The sequence below is a fragment of the Nipponia nippon genome, unplaced genomic scaffold, assembly GCF_047370975.1.
Source record: "Nipponia nippon isolate SJK-2023a ecotype South Korea unplaced genomic scaffold, ASM4737097v1 scaffold_1, whole genome shotgun sequence".
NCBI lineage: Eukaryota > Metazoa > Chordata > Aves > Pelecaniformes > Threskiornithidae > Nipponia > Nipponia nippon.
The window spans coordinates 41,609,508-41,629,669 of record NW_028262290.1 but is presented as its reverse complement, the minus strand read 5'-3'; the positions used below and the strand labels follow the sequence as shown (position 1 = coordinate 41,629,669).

At 40.5% G+C, this 20,162-nt stretch overlaps 1 protein-coding gene across 12 annotated transcripts in view; it reads left to right on the top strand.

Annotated features, from left to right (window-relative positions):
* FAM110B (family with sequence similarity 110 member B) overlaps nucleotides 1-19,860 on the top strand; it is a 119,727-nt gene extending 99,867 nt beyond the window's left edge. For 6 of the 12 annotated variants that reach the window (XM_087752761.1, XM_087752782.1, XM_087752827.1 and 3 more), the window contains 2 exons: nucleotides 3,128-3,194; nucleotides 16,954-19,860. In XM_087752761.1, coding sequence (XP_087608887.1) covers nucleotides 17,256-18,368 — 1,113 coding nt within the window. In that variant the 5' untranslated portion in view covers nucleotides 3,128-3,194; nucleotides 16,954-17,255 and the 3' untranslated portion in view covers nucleotides 18,369-19,860. Of the gene's footprint in view, nucleotides 1-3,127; nucleotides 3,195-3,765; nucleotides 3,839-6,381; nucleotides 6,494-16,953 lie in introns of all 12 variants that reach the window. The other 6 variants (XM_087752795.1, XM_087752815.1, XM_087752856.1 and 3 more) reach the window with 3 other exon arrangements.
* Nucleotides 19,861-20,162: the final 302 nt, after the last annotated feature.

Sequence of the window (20,162 nt, the reverse complement as noted above, 5' to 3'; positions counted from 1 at the left end):
GGCTGGCCACGTATTGTCCTACAAATTCCCCAGAAGGTGTGGGACAAGCACAGCTGTTTCTTTATCGCCTTCCTTCTGCCTCATGAAGAAGACAAGTGCACGGTATTTGGTGGTGGCCTTTCTGGGTTGCTCTGCATTGCGGCTGAGCTGGACAGGTAGACAGGTGGGTGAACTAAAAGTTTGTGGCAGAGATCTGGCATAGTGCATGCAGAAGGGATGAGGTTTTCTAAAGACACTAGAATTATACTTGTGTGAGCAAATAGAACTTGAGAAATATTCATATGACACCTCTTATACTAAAACTAATTCATTGGGAAAGGAAGATTTGGTGCCTTTGGCTGTCCCAACAAGTCCTCGCTTGTATTTTCTGCTGAGATTTACACTATATTCTACATTTTCTCCACTTTTCCTTGCAGTTCATGTTCATGTTTAAAAACATTCACTGTACTGAGCCTGGTCCCTCTCAACTGTGTTAAGGGTGTTGTGTTGATTAAGAAGTTTGTCTGAAATGTGTCACTGAAGGGCACTATGTTGGCCTGATAAAGGGCTAGCGGAGATCTGTTACCAGAACAGTTCATCCACTTAAAACAGTGCAATTAACATATGGTTCTGCCTTGGGGTGTTCATCCTGCACCTACAAAATCCAGTGCTGCCTGCCTGAGGATTTGCTCTCCTGCTGGTGGAGGCACCTGAGCCCTCACAGATGGTTGTCCGTGGTGGTACTTCATGGTTGGTCCCATCTATGTATGAGATGCGTAGACTGGAGAATATCGTGCTGTCATGTTGAAGAACTTAAAACAGTACTTGGTCTGACATCATATTACTTTATCAGCCTTATCCATTAACACTTTTGTCACTGCACACTTCTTTGTGGAATTGTTGGTGTTTTGTGTCATAGCATGAATGCTGAAACCAGTCATGTGCTTCAAAGCTCTGCAGAACATTAATCTGCTTGGGCTGTGTTTGTATACCTTCCTTGGTCATAGCTGTCCAGGGTCCAGATCCAAGCTCAGTGAAGCCTATGTGGTGTGTCCCTTCCTAGTGATTTCACAGTTTAGTGCATACCCTCTCGAGAAACCCTTGAGACCTGGAGCAGTGTGTTTATTGTAGAACCAGAGGATTATGGCAACCCGCTGTACAAGAGGTACTCCAGTATTAATACTTGCACTTTCTGTTACCATGACCTCTTTCTAGCACTTAGAAGATGCAATAGGCTACACATTTTTTAAATAGTATACACTGCTGTTCGCTAAACAAGAACATATTCCACTATATAGTTCACACTGACAGTCACATCATAAATGTGTTGATCCCTGTTGCTGTTTGAATAACGATCTAAAATAAGCGTTATATGTTTTGAGGAAATGATAGAAACTTTTCTCGTCTTGCCAAAATTTTGAAGGTATTTATTTTTATGTATAGCTACTACCTCATGAATAGTTTTCAAGTCCGTTTGAATTACTAGTATTGCAGTAAACCATATGTGAGGTTTTGTGTCTATATACTTGTATCTATAAAAAAATAAAAGTGTATACATGTTGATATGGGAAGAAGGAAACTTTTTGGTGCGTGCCCTTACATGGTGTCTGTGTTTTGGAGCTCTCTTAAAAAAAATATCAAGTGAGTCTGCCTCAGCTTGGCATTTCTGCCCTTCAGCTGGGTGTCACCAGCCTCATCGCAGGATTAGGAAAACTTCTTACTGCATCAGTGCTCTCCTGCACATAAAAATGTGCAAAGGAAGGCCGTGTCCTGCAGCAGAGCCCTTTTCTTCCCAAGTGAATACACTGATTTATTTTTCCCTTAACTGTTGTGTATATGAATACTTAATTACAGGAATATAATCTCAAAATTTTTAAATTACATGCTTTTCTGTCAGATTATTGTATTGTGAAGATATTTACAAATATTTTTAGCAGGTGACTCAAAATACAAAGGTTTGGGTTTTTTCTGCATGGATTTTAATAACTGATTTAAATCCCAAAAAAGTACCCAATAATTTTGGAGAGAAAAAGGAGAAGATATTGCATATGAAATGAAACATGTATCGATTGGCTAGACAGGAGTAGTGTTTTGTAAATACACTACTGCCATAGTTTAAAAAAGCATTGTCTAAAGTGCTTTAGAAAAGGGGAAGAGGCTAATTTAAAAAAAATAACAAAATTCCTACTTTTTCAGTAATTTTGTGCCGCCAATTGAACATTATAGTTCTTCCATGAATAATCACTTCCAACAGGTGTTGAAAAGTAAATAACTAATTCCTAATAGATGTATAAAAATTTAGTAGTAGTCTTTTGTCGTGGTTGTTGTTAGTTTGGAAAATATCCTGTCAGCTCTCTCTAGTTCCCAGCAGGGAGCTGTGGGAGGGTTTTAAGCACACAAACTTTTTGCTCTTTGACCTTAACTGTGAATATGGGAGGTCACTTAAAAACAGATCATCACTGTAGATTCCATATTTTCATATCAAATCAACTAGCAGCTGCCCTGAAGTAACGCTAATGTTTACACATTGATATTTTTCCTCAGTTACTTGCAAAGTAGCTAACACTGAGTCCATGCCCTTCTAAAGCTGTATCATGGAAATAGAGTGGTTTGAGGTTTTTTTACAGTATTTTCTCTCTTCTTCATCCGGAAATAGCCAAAACCAAAATAAGAAGGATTGTTTATCTATAACAAGAACTTAAAATGCATAGTTTTGTGTTGTCCTTCATCAGTGAATTAAAAATTTAATTTTGAAATTTGACCCTGTTTGCATTTATACATTGATCCACAGCATGGCTCCATGTCGTCTCGCACCTTGGATACTGCGGCATATGTGAGCTTGTGTTCTGAGGCTTCCCAAATGACTTTTTAATTAGTTGTTATTATTACACAGCTTGTAGCTTTTCCAGTGCGCAGCCATGTTGATTTCATCACTTATCTCGTCTTTCATGTGCAATAGTCCTGGTTGCTCTTGTGGCTGCCTTGCTTTTTTTCCCCTCCCTTCTTATGGCATGGACCGGACTTGGCGTCCAGTTTCCATGGCCTCCAACATCACAGCAGCACTGACATGTATGCACCTGCTGTATTACTGCTCTGTTGGTTTTTTTTAATATCTTTTTTTTATATTTTGTTTTCTTCTTTTTTTCAGAATCCCCTGGAGCATTACATTCCCCCATTCAGAGCGTGGACAAGAGTTTCGTATTGGGCTTTTACAGGTACCTTTTTGAATTAAAATGCACATTTTTTTCCTGGGTTTTGGTAAAAGGAGGGCAATTCCAGAAGGACTTTACCATGTCCTCTTCTGCTGTCCTGGGAGGTATGTTCTGGTAATGAATTTCTATTCCTTGATCTTTACTAATCAATTGGGTAAGCAGATTCATTAGTTGCAAATATATACTTAGGTACTGTTTAAGAAAGATTGAGGCTTGCTCTCGCTGGCCTCAGTCACACAGTGGTGTATGTGTCAACATGGCAGAATCCTTTCTGGAAATAGTCCAGTAGTTCCAGGCTTTTTCCCATCCTTTATTCCCAATCTGTACTTTGGTTACAGTCTTTCCATTCAGTAGATAGCATTAACTTTTTATGACAGAGACCTTCAGTGCAAGCGAGCGCTTCTAGCCTTAGTCCTCCAGAGCTTTCTGTTATTTATCTGGTTATTACTAATGCGCTCAAAAACAGAAGAAAGCCTAAACATCTCTGAGTCCATCCACCACACTCTGAGCCTGATTTCAAGGTCTGAGCAGGAGATGAGCACTAAAGTTTAAAATCTTTTATTTGTCGTTAAAGCTCCTAAACAAAAGGGGGAAATCCAGTCAGGAATAATGGAAAGAATGTCATCTATCGAGTAGCTTCATCCTTGGTGAGTACAAGGAAACCAGCTGAAACCCAAGAGGGCAGAAGGAGGGACAGGAGCTGTACATGTGGCACTTTGTACCAGTGGTTGTACAGTTCTTGAAAGACTAGTAGGGCACTTACTGTAGCAAAGAAAAAATCAGTAATCAATGTCTGATGCATCACGTATCAAATCAGCAACACGCTTCACTAATATTTAGTTTTAATTCCGTTCAGTAGAAGGTGTTTCATGTTCATCTGTTTCCAATCACCATATTTGGCTCCAGAATGTAAATCTGCATAATGTGGGGTCTTAAATTAACAATTATCACTGCTGTTTTATTTCAAGACCAAAAATGTTAAGTCTGAGAGTAGGCATAGCTAATTTAAGGGTAAAAATCTGTTCCCAGAATGTAGAAATCCTCTCAGAAGCCATTTCTGTGAGCTGAGGAAATTGGGAGCTTGAAATTCCAGATACGCTGTAGTATGAAATTAAAGGGCAGCAGAACTGTCTTGGCTGTGCCAAGGACTGACACCAGGAATATTCAAAGCCTTGTAAGTGATCTGTGTTAGTTTTTGTGGTCACAAGTTAACGTACAGAGTCACATTTCATATTTTTACCTTCCTGATGTCATGCTGTATGGGATTTATTTCTGCCTTCTTAAAAAGGGAATTCAATGTTTGGTGTTTGCACAGATGCTCCAGGAGGTCTGTAGTTTTGCTGGAGATATATTGCTCGTTTTGCAAACAGGAAAGATTGAGTCGGTGATTTATGATGAAAGCAGCATTTGGTCCTGGCTGTGGTGACACAGCCAGCCTTCCCTCTTTATTAGCTTTTGGAGAATGTCTTGAAACCAGTCCAGATCAGTGATGAGCTGGTGCTAGTGAGCGATGGACATCTTCACTGGAGGGACTTGGTTCCCCGGCGGTGACGAGGACAGTGTGCTGCCAGGGTGGCTGGCCAGGAGAGGTTACCTTTATGCAGCAGACACAGGCAGATGAAAAAACAGCCAGCGTATGTCCTCACTTGAAGCTCAGCACCTTGTTTGCTGCGTCTCATGATTTGTCTGGCTTAGGCAGCTTGGCCCTGTGATGTTCAAGTTCAGTGTCCCTAGATCATCCTACTAAAAAAGTTTGCTGATAATCATCTTTAAAAAAGTAACAATTTATTGGGGTAAAGCAGTGGCTACAAGCTTGGGATACTTGTATCAAATTTCTGAGTTTGGAAGAAATTTCCTTTGTTCCTTTGGGCAATCATACTCAATCCTATATTTAATTCTCTGTTTGGAGATTTTACTTTGTTTACAGGAGAGAGAGGACCTATTAATGTGGCTGTGTATCACAGGTCTGAGAGGAGAACAGCTACGTAGCAATGGTGAAGTAGTCTGATACTATAGGGGGGGAGAGGAGTAGAGAAATAATTTCAGCAATCTTTCTAAGCAATAGTCTAAGGCACTTGTGAGGACAGGGTCGAGAGCATCCGTGGTTCAGGACTCCCGCAGGGCAAGCCTATTGCGTGTCTTGGCACGCAAACAGCACATGAAAGCGAGCTGAAGCGATGCCAAAAGAAAGAACTGGATTTACTGAGGAGGCTACAGCGAACCTTGGCACTCGTCTGATTGACTGGCCGGTGTTTCTGGTTGACTGGATTTCCTCCACTGTTCGTTTTCCTCCTGAAAATGTGCGGGGCTCCAAGGCTGGTGCCATACTGTGATCTCCTCCTGCCGGCCACCCCGGTGCCATCTCCGCCGCCGCCAGCCTGCTAGGCTCAGTGGACAGTCTGCCCCAGGCGTGGAGGCTGCAGGAGAGAGGAGAGAACAGGATGTATCTCTCAACTGCCACCCAAAAGTGGCCTGGGTTGGAGGGAGCTTTGCTTCAGGAGAAGCTTCACTGGGCAATACACTTCTCCACTGCACCCTTACACCAGCTCTGTTCCCTCTGCAGGACGTAGGAGCTGCGAGGGAGGTGATGAGGCGGAGCACTTGAAGTGTCCTTCCTTTTTCCTCTAATCCCTCTCTGTCCTTGTAATCTATTTCTGCTTCCCAGCCCATTCTTTGGTGCCCCCTTCTCTATTCCCAACACCTTCTCCTCTCTGCTCTTTTCCTGGTAGTTGCATTTCTCCTCTACCTCTCTGTGTCTTGGCATTTCTCACTCTTCCCCACACTCCCAATCCCAGGTTTGGTTGGTTGTTTTTTTTTCTTGGAGCTGGGATGCCTCAACCTTCCCTGCACTGCCTCCCTCTCTGCTTGATTAGATGCACTGGTCGTGACTTGACACAGCTTTTGTTTCCTTTAAGATGGCGAGTTTTTATGGTTTCTTAAAAGTTGTGGTGAGGAAGAATTTCCATCATCATCATAACTTCATCAGGGCCCTCAGATATGCCAAAACCATTCAGTGTGCAGTCTGGACAGTCTGACTTCTTAAAAGCGTCTTTCTAAGAACATTGTTTTAGTGAAGAGTCATTACATTAAATGTCAGTAATAGGAAAACGCACTTTGAGCATCAAACTTCGATATTAAACAAAAGTTTGGCTGCTCATTAACAAGTAGCTAACTGGATATTCATCTTCAGTTAAATAGGTTGTGAACAGTTTGTGAAGATCTGTGGTTTTAGCATGTGGACTCTGTGGGCACGTATTTCCAATACAACAATTAAGAAGAAAATAGACTCTCTATTCTAACAGGTAACACCTCAACAACTCTGGTAAACACATCCGGTATAAAGGGTTACACACGCAAACGCGTACTCAAGCCGTGCACGTACAGTGTAGTATTTGTGTTGGGTTATACAGCTATATCATTGACTGCAACATCATAATAGCACTGAAGACCTAAATTTCATTGTGTTCCAGTGCCAAAATTGGTATTTTTAACCATCTGCTTGAAGAAGTCTTAAATAAACAGACATGTCTTCAAGACATAGTGTTATGCTCTCCTTTCATTTTCTTTCTTGACTTCTAACACTAAAGATAACACCATGTATCTTTAGACTTGAGGCTGGAGAAAAGGGGAATGAACTATCCTGCGGTATGGGAAAATGTCCTCTTATCTAGAGAAAAACATAGCTGTACCAGTCAAAAATAAAAGATACCATTCATGGAGTTGCTCTGAAGGTTGCAGTGCCCTGGAACACTGCTGTAAATCATGTGTGGTTTGTTTTTGTTGGGTTTTTCTTTTACTATTTAAGAAAGACCTGATTTGTTTTTAAATAGTCAAAACTTTTAGTGTGTTTATTTAAGAAAAAATAAATGAGCAATATTTCACATATGTGAAGTTTCAGTGCTTAGAAATGGTTAACTCACCACAATAGCCATGCTGACCTTACTGCAGTAATATTTCATGTTACAGAAAAGGGTGTTTAATACAAAGAGTTTTGACAAACAAGACCCCACAGCTAATCAGAAGAGTGGCTCAAAGTCCTCAGTTGTCAGAATTAGGCCACTCTATTGTACTCCACTGGCTGAACTTTATCGTTTTCCTAATGGTACTGGTTTTAGCATACTTAATTTTTAATTGTGCCTACTGTAGTGCCTATTAAAGGTGGTCTTGTAGGTTCTTACTATCAGTAAAGGATGTTTATTGGCTGTATTTTAATATTTATTTCTAAAGACAAAATGGTCATGTTCATGTATAGAGTTTATTAAAAAGAATTTTCCACATAACAAGATAAGAGTAAGCTGTTAAAATAAGAGAGAAAAGATTTTAATATATATATAATCTCTGTGGCTTTCTGATTTCTTGCTTGTAAAAATTTGGTAAGTATTATAAGAAATATTCTGTATACTTGTGCACTATTTCTTTAAAATATATTTTCACAACAGGTAAACTTCAGAAAGATGCTATTAAGCTTTGTTTTGAAACTTTGAAAATAAGTATTTTGAAAAGTTTCTCTTACTAATTAAATATCTTGACTAAAGGAAAGGAAATTTTAAGTATGATATATTTTTTCCGTTTAATAATAGCTTTTTATGGTTTCTGTTTTTTTCACAGCATAAATTGTTGGGATTGTTTCTCTGTTCTGGGCTGTATTTGTTTACTTTGGGTCTTCGTGTATTTGAACATTTCTGGAGTTTTGCAGGGTTAGTAACTGCAAAGGAATGTGTAACTGCAGCTATCTTCATTGTGGGTTTATTGTTATTTCTCAAATAAAATCTGTTTATAGCTATGATACTATGTTCCTTTAATATATTTCTCATTGTAAACAGTTTTAGAAAACTTTTCTCAATAAATAAGAGTCTAAACATGACAACTTGAGATTTCAGGGGTTTTGGCCTCTTATGACAGTCTGGTAAATTTTTTCCTTTCCCGCAAAAACGAGCTGGCAGCGGCAGCAGGTATCCATTTATGTCCATAAGATCAGAGATAGTTGCACTATTCTGAGAAATGGGAGATTGGATTGAATCCCCAGTTCCCAAACTGGGGCAAGTTTTCCACCTCCTGAGGAAGAACCCAGTTGGCAGAATATTGAGTGGGTCTTCCTATTTCAGCTGAAATCTCCTACTTGCTAGAAATTACTTAATTTCACTGGAGCAGGGTTAGTAACCTGATTTCCTCACCAAGTACCGTAGGTGGGCTTTTTTACTCTTTCCTTAACTTAAAGAAAGCTTGCATATATTTGTTTTTTAAAAGTGGAAACCTTTGAAAAGAAGTGCTGGAGAGAGACCTGTCTCTACATATGGTATAGCCTAGTACTTTGAGCATCTGCCCTGGAGGGCTGCTTCCAGTCTGCACTCCAAGTCAAGCAGAGGAAAAGATGTTTTCTTTGTCATCTTAATCGTCCCTGACTGCATTTTTAGGGCTGGCAGGTACCTGCTGGATAGGGTGGTGTGAACAAGCAACATGGGCAAGGAAATCCCTTGGTTCCTCTACAGCTTGGGAATTAGCCATGAGGTTTAGATGTGTGCGTGCCTGTTGGTAGAAACAACAGGGCTGCACCGATGCTGGGTGGCATGGGTGTGCAGGACATACCCATGGGCCTTTTCCTCTGAACATCCCTCCTGTCGTACATGCTCATGTTCCTTCCAGATTTCTCACAGTTCCTTTCCATGGAAGTCAAATATGGGAGATGGGGAATGTGTCCAGGTTTTGACCTGGTTTGGTGTTCAGAACGTAGCTGGGGTGCTGTACTCTGACAGAAGAGTTCAGAAGTGATTCTCAATTTATTAGTTTAAGCAAAAAAGTACTGACCGAGGAACATGTGCTTCAAGGAGAGATATAAACCTAAACATCAGCTACCCAAGATTTTATGAACACTGCTGTCACTTAAATGGTGAACATAGAGACTCTGTTTCCCTACAGAATCTGCCATTTTAGGTGTGTGCGTTTCAGTGTTCATTAGTTTTGACTGCTCAGCTTGAGGTTGCTTTTATAGGTTTGCGTGAAGTGAGCTGCCAGATCTCAAAGGGAAGCCATGTTGCCTTACTGCAGTAGCTATGGAGGAGGTGAACCTACTGAAGTCATCTGGTTGTGGGTCCCTTGTCTGACTACGAGGGCCGCGTTGGTAGACACACTGCACGTTTAATATAAACTTTCATTTTGAAAATCTATACTTTTCACTTTACCAATTTAAATCTGGCTTGACTTCTTAGTATTTCCAAGTTTACCTGCAGAAGAAGTTCCTCTAAGCCAACGTGATTTATGTTTTAGGGTTTACTCCACAGTGTAAGTTAAGACCAAGTCAGATCCCATAGTTGCACTGGTGATGACAAGTATGCTGCAGTAGACTGCTTTAGCGTTCATACAAGTTTTCAAACACTTAAAGGATTTAGCACTACGTTTAATTTACCTCAGTGCGTTAAATAGTCCAGAATTGGCATTTTGAAAGTATTGCTATCCAAATGTATGTTCCGTAGCTGAGTTAATGATAATCAGTTTTTTGGTGAGGGATGCTGCAGAAGTTACTGAGCTGTTGTCCAGCTGCCTAATTACTGATGACGCTTGTGCTTCTGTCGTTCTCTGCGGGGCAGAGGATCAGACTTTGCTGTGGCCAGGGGCCACACAGGTGACTGATGTATGGAATCTGCAAATCCTGCTAGTGAGGCGGTGTATCCGTGTGGTAATACTAGATAGAGGGTTCTTTGCAGATAGAAGATTTTGATTTCCTTCTTCACTAATGCATAAGAGTTCTACTGAACGTATTACTGGAAAGATTTGGGTAGCTTAAAATACAGTTCACTTTTCAAATGGACTTGTTAAGAATTACCACAGATTTGAGATGTGAACTAAAATGAATAGTGTTCCATTTAAAACATTTTTGCTGAGCATCATAATTAAAACCATTTTGTTGTTCTGCCTCCCTCTGTTTTCACCCAGTGCACAGCGATGACACATAAAGTTGCCCAATTAAGTGTTTTTTGTTGTTTGTTTTTTTTTTTTAACACATTGAAAATGTTACTGCTAGGGAAAAAAGTGGGTTTCCAGGATGCAGAATCCAAGCATGGCTGTGAAGGACAGCTGCCAGGAGCAAGGAGATGAGGTGCCAGCTTTTCCTACCAGGAGAGGAGAGGAAAGGAAAAGCGTAGTCCAGGTAGCACTGCTCCTTCAACCAGAGCAGAGCAGGAGTTACTGCGTCTTGCAAAACCAGCATGGTGCAATGGGGAAACGGTTTGAAGAGGAGGTGGTGAAAGAGCAGAGAAATAAGAATCTCACTTTTCCGAGAGAAGAGGGACCAAACAGCTGGGACTCGGTACAGCAGGGACCTATCTCGAGGTCTGATGGACCTCTGAAATGTGACAGAGCACCAGGACCAAGTATCCTGTATTGAAGAAGGGGGCTGTGTTGAGTTCTAAAAGTGCAGAGAGGATCCTGGGGAAATTGTGTAGGCCCAGGAGACCACAGGATAAATTAGGAATTGTGATCTTGTTTTAGGGAGGAGGTTATAGATTTAAACGTGATGGTTATGGAGAGATGCAGAATTAAAAGGTTAAAAGTGGTTTGAACTGGAGACCATTGGCACTGGCTGATGAATGAGAGGTAAAGGTGTTTCCTAAAGCTTTGCAAAGTGTTTAGAGAATCATTCTCATAGAACGCACACTGAGATAGAAGTATTCACATAAAGCTGGAGCTACAAATGTAATAAAAAATTACATTCCTTACTATACTTTTTTAGGCCCTTTCCTGATTTTTTTGTTTAAATGAGAGACTGAAATTATTCCAAAGAGCGCAATACAGTGTAATCAACACAGGGGTCCAAAGAAAACAGAATTGATTTCCATTACAGCTTTTACAAACACAGCACGTAATATCGCTCTAAATAATAAGACATAATAAGACAACTTTTTTTTTTTTTTTTTTTTACTATCTGATTGGAAGAAAGGGAAATTTCATTTCTGAGCTTTCTTGTGCATTTGTGCAGCTGTCTGTGCCTTTTGAAAGAAATCAGAGTTTTCGTGTTTGGGAGCCATCTATAGGGCAGTATTTACCCAGAAGGAAGTATTGCTGAGAGTGGATTATTGCTACTGGGTAGAAAATGTAACAGTGCCAGATTTCAGAACTAAAAAGAAGCAAAATACTTTCTGAAGATTTTTCTTTCAAAGAGGCATCTCTATCCAGCTCCCAGTGAGCACTAAGCATACGTTAGAGGAGCAGGCTGTAAATATAGCTGCTAAATTGCTTTCCTGCTTTCCAGGTATTTGTACCTCCGTGGATTTTCCAGAAGCTATTTCCCTGTAACAGTGTTAGCATTTCTGGCTATGGCAGCATCCTACTTTAAACCTCATAGTTTCAACTGCACAGTGAAATAGAAAGATTGCTAAGTGGTGGCAGTGTTTTGTTTATGGAGAGTTTTACCTTAAAAGACTTTGAGTGTGATGTAAAAGCAAAGCAGAATTAGCGTAAATATATCAGCCCATTGTACGTTCATCTATGCAAGTTATTACAAAGTTAATGCTAGTTGTAGTTTGGGTTTTTTGGTTGGAAGTAATACATCAGCAGTGAAAAATGGCCACCTTTGCCAAAGTTGTTATCTTCCCACATCTAGATAATTCTGCCACTCTTGGTTTTAGGTCACTGTAGTTCACATTTTTTGTGACCTTTGGAAGGCTTAAATGTCTACTTGAAGGCTTAAACGTCTACTTGAACAGATATTGCTCTTCACTTACTGTTCACTGTTGAAAATCAGCACTTTAATTAGTATTTTGGGTCATGGTAGATCTGAAAGATTGTTCCATCTCCCCATGCTTTATCTTGACAGCTAATATTATGTGAGACCAAGTTTACACCCATACACAGGTTTATATAAAATTGGTTTCAAAGATGAAATACTGCTGCCATTCTGGATGTGAAATATCTTGTTTCAATTTAAGCCTAGTTTATTTAGGCTTAGCCTGTATTTTTAAACTTAGTAATATAAATGTGTGAGGTTCATAATGACAATTATCCACAGAAGTAATTATATAAGTTTTAGATGTACACATTAGTATAACTTAGTGTATAGACCTGTAGCAAGTCATTCTCAGTGAAGCCCTCATTTATAGGGTTTGCAGGGACTGTTAACAAAGCAGCATCTTCATAACAGGACCTGCAGCTCTAAAGTGCACCTAGTCATTAGCAGAGCCTGAGGTTTTCCATCTGTGTCCTGTGTTCCCATGCAGATTTTGTTTTGTGATCTCTTTGAGTCCTACTGAGATCGCTTGTTGATTACTTAAGCTGGAATTTATGTGATGCCTATGGTGCATCTTGAGGTAATGGTAGTTTTATTTTATCATCTGGAAAATAAAATTGACATGGGCATTTAAATATCAAGGAAAGCAAAGTAAAGGCTGTCAGCCTTCATTATATTTATCCACTGTTCTTCATCCTACCTCCTGTACAATCCCTTCATCCGTTGTCCCAGAGGGATGAATTAAGAGCATGAGCTTCATTGTAGCTTTGTTGGGTGAAGCTGTGTCCTCGCCAAAGTCAAGAGCAGAAATTCCACTAATTTCATTTGGGCCACATCTTCACTGTTGGTTTTTGCTGCTTTGTTGCAACTTGAAGACTGTTAAAATATGTAGTGCTCTTCTGTGGATACTTTTAGGCAAAGACTGGCTGAAACTTGGTGAAGGTGTAGGAGCTTAGAGGGCAACACAGAACGAGGGAGGGAAGCGTATTGTTTGCTGTCGGTTAGCATCATCCAGTCTGTGTTTAAAATGCAGCTTTAGGTATGAGGGAAAAAATAAACTTGAGTATTGTACAATAACATTGTATTAATAATAGCACTAGAAATGGGGCCAGTTCATAAATTTATTTTACATTTCAAAAAACTGCATATTTAGAATATATGGAACTGTAATTCCCAAGTTTCTGCATAGTTTATCTCCTCCTACTGTCTTGGCTTTAAGTCAAGGAAAGAATATTTTATAGAGGATTTATTTGTAGTTAATGTTAGTTGTATAGCTGTTGCTGCTTTAGGCTGTATTGTGTTCCCCTAAATCATGCAGATAGTGCGTCTGTTATTTAAATGTGAATATCTGACAAACATGTTACAGACCTAAGAGTGATTAGAGCACAATGCCTGGAATGAGTAAGTGCTTTGGATCTCTGCCTCTGTCGCAAAGAAATCCTGAATCGAAAGGAAAAATACAGCTTTAAAAAACCAAAACCCCTCTACCCCTTTGTATGTTTTGTATTCTACTCAGCAGGCCTGCAAAGTCGCTGGGTGTTAGAGGAGCTCAGTTAATAAGAGCTTTAAGAAAGGTTTTATTAATGTATGTATAGTATTAAAATGAACTATGTTTGAATGTGTGCATAAGTTTTTAGCTTTGTTTTTCTTTAAATAATCTCTTAAGTCTAGCAGTTGTTATAAGGAAAAACAATAGTGGAAATCCAGAGTGAATCCTGAAAAACACAATTCAATCCACAGAAGAATTACACCTACAGGTAGACATTTGGATGTAAGCAGAGTAAAAGGAACCTTTCCTAAGTCCCTAAGTATATTTCACGCATTTCCTGGAAGTGGGTGAAGAAAAACTGTTTGCCTTTGAATTTCTGCAGTGCAAAACTGATACCACAGCTGTACACAACAGGAAATTCAGATGCCTAAGCAGTGAGTTTCTTTGGCGTTTAAGCCAGAAGAAAGCCATTTCTATACCCCTGTTGCTGCAATGATGATTTTCACAACTGGAAACTAAGTGGCAAAATTTTATCTTCCTGAGACTACGCTGTACTGCTGCTGCTCAGCCTTTTTCATTACCAATGAAATTAATAAGTAGCAAGGCTCTCAAGTGTCGCTGCTGTGTTTCAGGTGCCCATGGACAGCAGAGAAGCTGGTAGGAATTGCGCTCACTTTCCTTGCTAGCAGCAGAATTAGGCTGCAGCCATCACCAGCACAGGCAGGAGAAGTTGTTTCATTAGCACTTTACATTCATCTGCCTCTCTTTCATTCCACTTTCTTTTCTAACAGTGTCTGGTTAATAATTTTTAGCTCTCTGAGATAAGAGTACTGTATAAACTTTCCTGTGATGTTTAAATGCAGCACCTCTGTGAAATGGGGTAATTTAAACAACACACAAAGCCTTAGTTGATCCTTTTTTGTAGCTGCACGTACCATAACTTATACCAGCAGCCCCACAGGTACAAAGCCTCCACGTCTGGCCACGTAACCACCTGGCTGTTACTCCCTTGGCTCCCTGTGCTGGCCCGGGTGGACATTTCTGCCCTGGCTCTTCACCAGGTCTTTGCTTTTCTTTTTAGGCATGCCTGAAGCTCATTGCCAGTCACAGCATAGTTCCATTGACTTCAGGGCACTTGGCCCCGTATGTGCTTGCAAACAAGCACTCTTGTTCTCTTGAATGAACATGCATGCATGCTGGGATTTTTTTTTCCCCCCTCCTTCTTCTTTTTTCCTTTTAAGTGTGGTGTTGAAGCCAACGTGGATGCTTAGCCTCCTAAGCAATGCTTGCTGGCATTGATCAGGGCTGTCCTGAGTAAGGAAGTTGTTAAGTGCTGGGTAAAGACTTCCAAAAGCAGCCTCAAGTCCGATGCCTCGGTTCCCACAGCTCCAATCCGTAGCGGTGCACGGAGCAGCTCGCCGGGAGGAGAACGGAGTTGACAGCTCTCCTCTGGGGCAGGACTGTGGTGGCCTTTAATGACAATGGCCGAGGAGGAAATGGAGAGTTATGGTCTTGCTTATTCAAGTGGTATTAACTCAGTTGGGTGACAGTGTTGTTTAGTACAGAGAATTGGGGTTTTGGTTGTTTTGGGGATTTTCTTCCTCATGACAAGACCCCTGCTCTCACATAGGCTTGATTTCTGCACACGAGTATCAAATACACGTACTGATGAGGTATTTTTACAAGTACTTAGCCATCAAGCTCTGAGCTGGCGACGTGGAAAGATTTGATTTGTGTGTACAGAAGAGAAATGTGTGTGTGCAGATGCCTGTTGGAATTGCCTTCAGCGCATTTGGAAATTTGATACTTAATTTCAAAATAGTACCAATAAATATGTTGATTCAAATGAGGAAAGTGAGCTTTTTCTTTCAGAGAGACTTACTTAAAATTCAGGAAGTCAAACTGCTGAGGAGTTAGCGCTAGGATTTATAAAACAGCATTGAAAGTGAAGCTTAATTAACATTTCACTACCCTTTCAATTGCACTAAATACGTGTCTGGTTTATCACCCACCTAAATATGTTAGTTTGTATTTGAAGAATGCTTATGACAGTGAGCCTTCAGGAGAAAGCTCAGCTTTTTCCTATAATCTCATTATAGCATTTATATATTTTATTTGCTTGCTTTGACCTTGGATGATTTAGAGAGAATATTCAATGTATATATCATGTATTTCTGGGAATCAGTACTTGAGGTTGTTTTCTTTTTACTGTTAATGTATCTTTAGCTGGAATTTAATTTTTTATGGTGTTTTTTGGTCAAAACAATATACTGATGGCACACCCTATGTTAGTAAGTTGGCTGTTGATGGATGAGCACGCACAGCATGGCAGTACACACGAAAGCAGGTCGTCCCAGGGAAGGATGCTGCTCTGCGTTCCTTAGGATGAGTAAAGAAGTAGCAGCTGCTTTTTTTTCTCTCCCTGAAGAACACGGCGATAACAGAAATGGGATATTTAAAACAGGAGCATAGATTAATGGGGCAGTAATAAAACAAATGACACCCATTAGCTAAATCACTGCTTGAAAAGTAGATTCCATGATAAGTGCCCGTCAGTGCCTCATGTGGGAAAAAATTGTTACAGCACTTGTAACATCATCCATGGTGCTGGGTTTTGAACTGTTGTGACAATCCTAAGTGATAGGATCTTAAAATAGTTTAGATGAAGGTAAACTTCATTTGCACTCAGTGCTTGGTAGAAAATTTGAGTGATTATATCCAATTTGAAGACAAGTTCTTTTCTTTCAAACCCAGTCAGAATGTTTTTGCGTGCTCTGAAAATCTTTCATCAAAACACAAAGCCTTTTTTTGTTCTGTTAATCCTGTAAGGTGATCATGAGAACTTGGAAATCCTTATTTTACTGCTGGAGCACCAGTGCTTTGGGGACTAATGTTCAAACAGACTTTGAACTGGAATAGGTGGCTTTAGCAAGATCTCCTGCTTTTTAATTGTTGATTTTATATTTGATTAATGATGAAACGTGTGCATTGCACTTAAAATGCTACATGTCTCTGTATGCTCTCTGCTTTTTAGACCAGGTTGTTTTCTGGAGCATTTAATAAAAAAAGAAAATACACTTAATTTCTTAGATTTACAGAGTATGTTGCCTGTAAGGAGAAGAATGTTTGGGGTTTAGAGGTAAAATGCGTACACAAATCAACTAATCAAAGCCAAAGATATTCATTTGAAAGTGCTTTTTCATTGATCTGCAGGAGATAGATGGGTCTAAGACTCTGACTTGACACATTTTGCTTCCCTTTTTCCCCTCCAGAAATACATGGCTGTATCATGGTGGGGTTTAATTTTTTAAAATTTTTTTATTTTCCAGTATAATTTTGTTAAATCCAAGCTTAGACTGTAAGCAACAAGCAACACATAAGACGCACAGGGGTGCAGAGCGAGAGGGGGGCCTGGGCGCCCTGAGCGCCTCCTCCCCTGCGCGGGCGGCTGCATCCCGTCCGGTGGTGGGAGAGGAGGGCCGGGAGGCGGCTGTTGCTATCGCTCTGATGTCAGGCGCTCTCGCTAACGTGTGGTTGGTTATTCTGCATTTCAGATCGCTGCCGGTAGCAGAGCACAAAGGGAACGGCGAGACTCCCGCATCTTTCATCGAGAAGAAAGGAGTCGGCGGAGCAGACTAATACGGACTTGTGTCGGGTGGCCTTGCCCTACAAAGGCTGCCTTTAAAAGAGAAACGCAGTGTTATTTAATGAGCTGTGAGATGAGGTGCTGCTGCTAACGCTCAGATCCCAGGATTCATCGGCTATTCATTGTGCTTAATGTACATGTTTCTGCACCGTGCATTTAGGAGATCCCAGAGAAGAATCCAAAACGGCTGCGGGGGAAAGACCACCAAACATGCCTACAGAAACACTACCGACAGGTAGCATGGTGAAGCCGGTCAGCCCTGCCGTCACTTTTACGTCCGCTGTTCCTCTCCGCATCCTGAACAAAGGACCCGACTATTTTCGCAGGCAGGCGGAGCCTAATCCAAAAAGACTGAGCGCGGTGGAGAGGCTAGAAGCCGACAAGGCAAAATATGTCAAGAGCCAGGAGGTCATCAACGCCAAGCAGGAGCCTGTGAAGCCAGCGGTGCTGGTGAAGCCGCCGGTCTGTCCCGCAGCCAAGCGAGCGCTGGGGAGCCCCACCTTGAAAGTCTTCAGCAACAACACGAAGACTGAGAGCGGCGTCCAGAGAGAAAATCTGAAACTCGAGATTTTGAAGAACATCATTAACAGCTCCGAAGGCTCCAGCTCGGGTTCAGGGTATAAGCACGGTCCCCGAAACTGGCCGCCCCACAGAGCCGATTCGACAGAGCTGAACCGACACTCGTTCGCTGAATCTTTGAAGGTTTACCCCACGCAGGGCCGTAGCAGCCCGCAGGAGAGCAGCTCCAACGTCAGCAGAAGGCTCCTAGATCAGTCGGCAGAGACTTTCTTGCATGTCTCTCACAGCTCCTCAGACATTAGGAAAGTAACTAGTGCAAAGCCCTTAAAAGCAATACCCTGCAGTAGTTCAGCCCCACCTCTGCCTCCAAAGCCCAAAATCGCTGCCATCGCCACCCTGAAATCCCCAGAGATTGAGGCAGTCGAGTCTGGATGCGGAGTTAGTAGAAGACCCTCCCTACAGCGATCAAAATCAGACTTAAGCGACAGATACTTTCGTGTTGATGCAGATGTTGAGCGATTCTTTAACTACTGCGGACTGGATCCTGAAGAGCTTGAAAACCTCGGGATGGAAAACTTTGCAAGGGCTAACTCTGATATTATATCCCTCAACTTTCGCAGTGCAAGCATGATTAGCTCAGACTGTGAACAGTCTCAGGACAGCAACAGTGACCTTAGAAACGATGACAGTGCCAATGACCGTGTGCCATACGGCATTTCTGCCATTGAAAGGAATGCCAGAATCATCAAGTGGTTATATAGCATCAAGCAAGCTAGAGAGTCACAGAAAGTGTCCCATGTGTGAGAGAAAATCCACCATAGAAAAAGCAAGGACTGTATCTTTGTCTGTGAATATTCAGTTGTGAAGGGTTGTGAAGTCTACTTGAAGTCTTGTACACTTCTCAAATCTCTTTGTGTTGCTTGTTGTGCAATGTTTCCAAGTTGCATGCCTGTCAACATGTGAGCTGACCTGGCTTCCACTTGAACAATAACTAACTACAAAGCCTGGCTGAGCATACACATTATCTGCCAAAAGTTTAAGACAAGAATCTAATTAGGGCTTCAGTATAATCAAAGTGTTTACATGGAAAGGTTATATGACTTCTTTGGTATTTATGTGGTTCCTTGTGGATTTTGTATGTCACTTTTTGTCTTAATACAGATATTGTCAACTGACGTTACTAGCTTCTAAGTTGAAACAGAATCCCTTTGGGGGGAAGAAAAGCAAAACTGGCCAAAATAAGAGGTTTAGGCATACGACGATAGGCAGAGCAGCCTTATCTCTTGTAGAAAGTGCATTATTGGCACATGTAAAACTGTTTCTAAAAGGCAAAGAATGTTATGTTCTTAAATTATGTATCATTGTTAAACTATATATCCCTACTTGTAGTAAGGGACTGTTCAGTAAAGGTTTCTTTTTTCTAGATAAGCTCCCTCAATTTTACAGCAGAAGTAGTCTAGTGAATCTGCTTGACCTCTCATAAACTAAATGAGTCTTGCATTTGGATTGGTATAAGTATTTTAATGATCTTGTGTTACCCTGTTGGAAAAGCTTAAAGAAGGTTGGAGTCAACAGATGGAAATGTCGTAGGTGCAGGATTTTGCAGGTTTGGTTTTTACTCAGAGATTCCTGGTCTTAAACTTTTGACAGGAATGATTAGATCCTATAGCTGATATTGAATGCCTTTATTAGTCAAACACATCATGACTACAAACTCCATGCTGTCTTTTAATTTTTTTTGTAGACCTATTTGAACAGTTAACAAACAAAAATGGAAACACACAGCCATATCAATATAACGCCTCCTATTCAGAAGTAAATACACTCAGTAGCTGAACTATATCTGAAAAATTGTGATTATGTTGTCTTGCATATGTTATATCTAAGGCTGTGAAAGTTTGTTACAGCTGTAGGAAAGTGTAGAAACATGACAGTATGTAGCTTTTCTTTTTTTTGTTTTTTTTTTTGTTTGTTTTTTTCCTCCTTATGATGGTTAGTGCTGCAGGTCAATCTGTTACAAATCTTTTGACAATCTGTGTCTTCCCAGTGGTTTAATTTACTGTCATTTCAACTGACAGTGGTTGTGTGGTAGCGGAGAAGTTGAAAGTACAGTGGTCTGCTTCATTATTATTGTATACATGCTTTGAAGTAAATTGCAGCACTACCTTATACTTCATCAGCTAATAGGAAACTTTTTTATTGTGTAAATTCTGTAAGACTTTGTATATACTTCAGTTGTTACGAAATCTTTAAAAGGAAGAGTGTTATGCTAATAAATAGCTCCTGGTGCAGGTATGGTAGGTTTTTTGTTCTTTTTTTTAACCCCTCCCATTCTTAAAACTATATCGGGAACTCAATTGCAGTGTGTTTTAGTGCTGTAGAAGATCTTGGTTAAATAATAGTTCCAGTAAAAGGTTTCTTTTACTAAAGTGCTTTTCAGAATATAATTTTTTATAAAGTAACTATAGCAGCATGATCTGTCTGAAGAACTAGAAGAGATTTTCAAGACTCCTAAAATAGCTTGCTTCTTCCTTACCTAGCAATGTTACTGTTCCCATTTATAGCATCTGTTCATAATGGATCACCACAGTCTTCTGA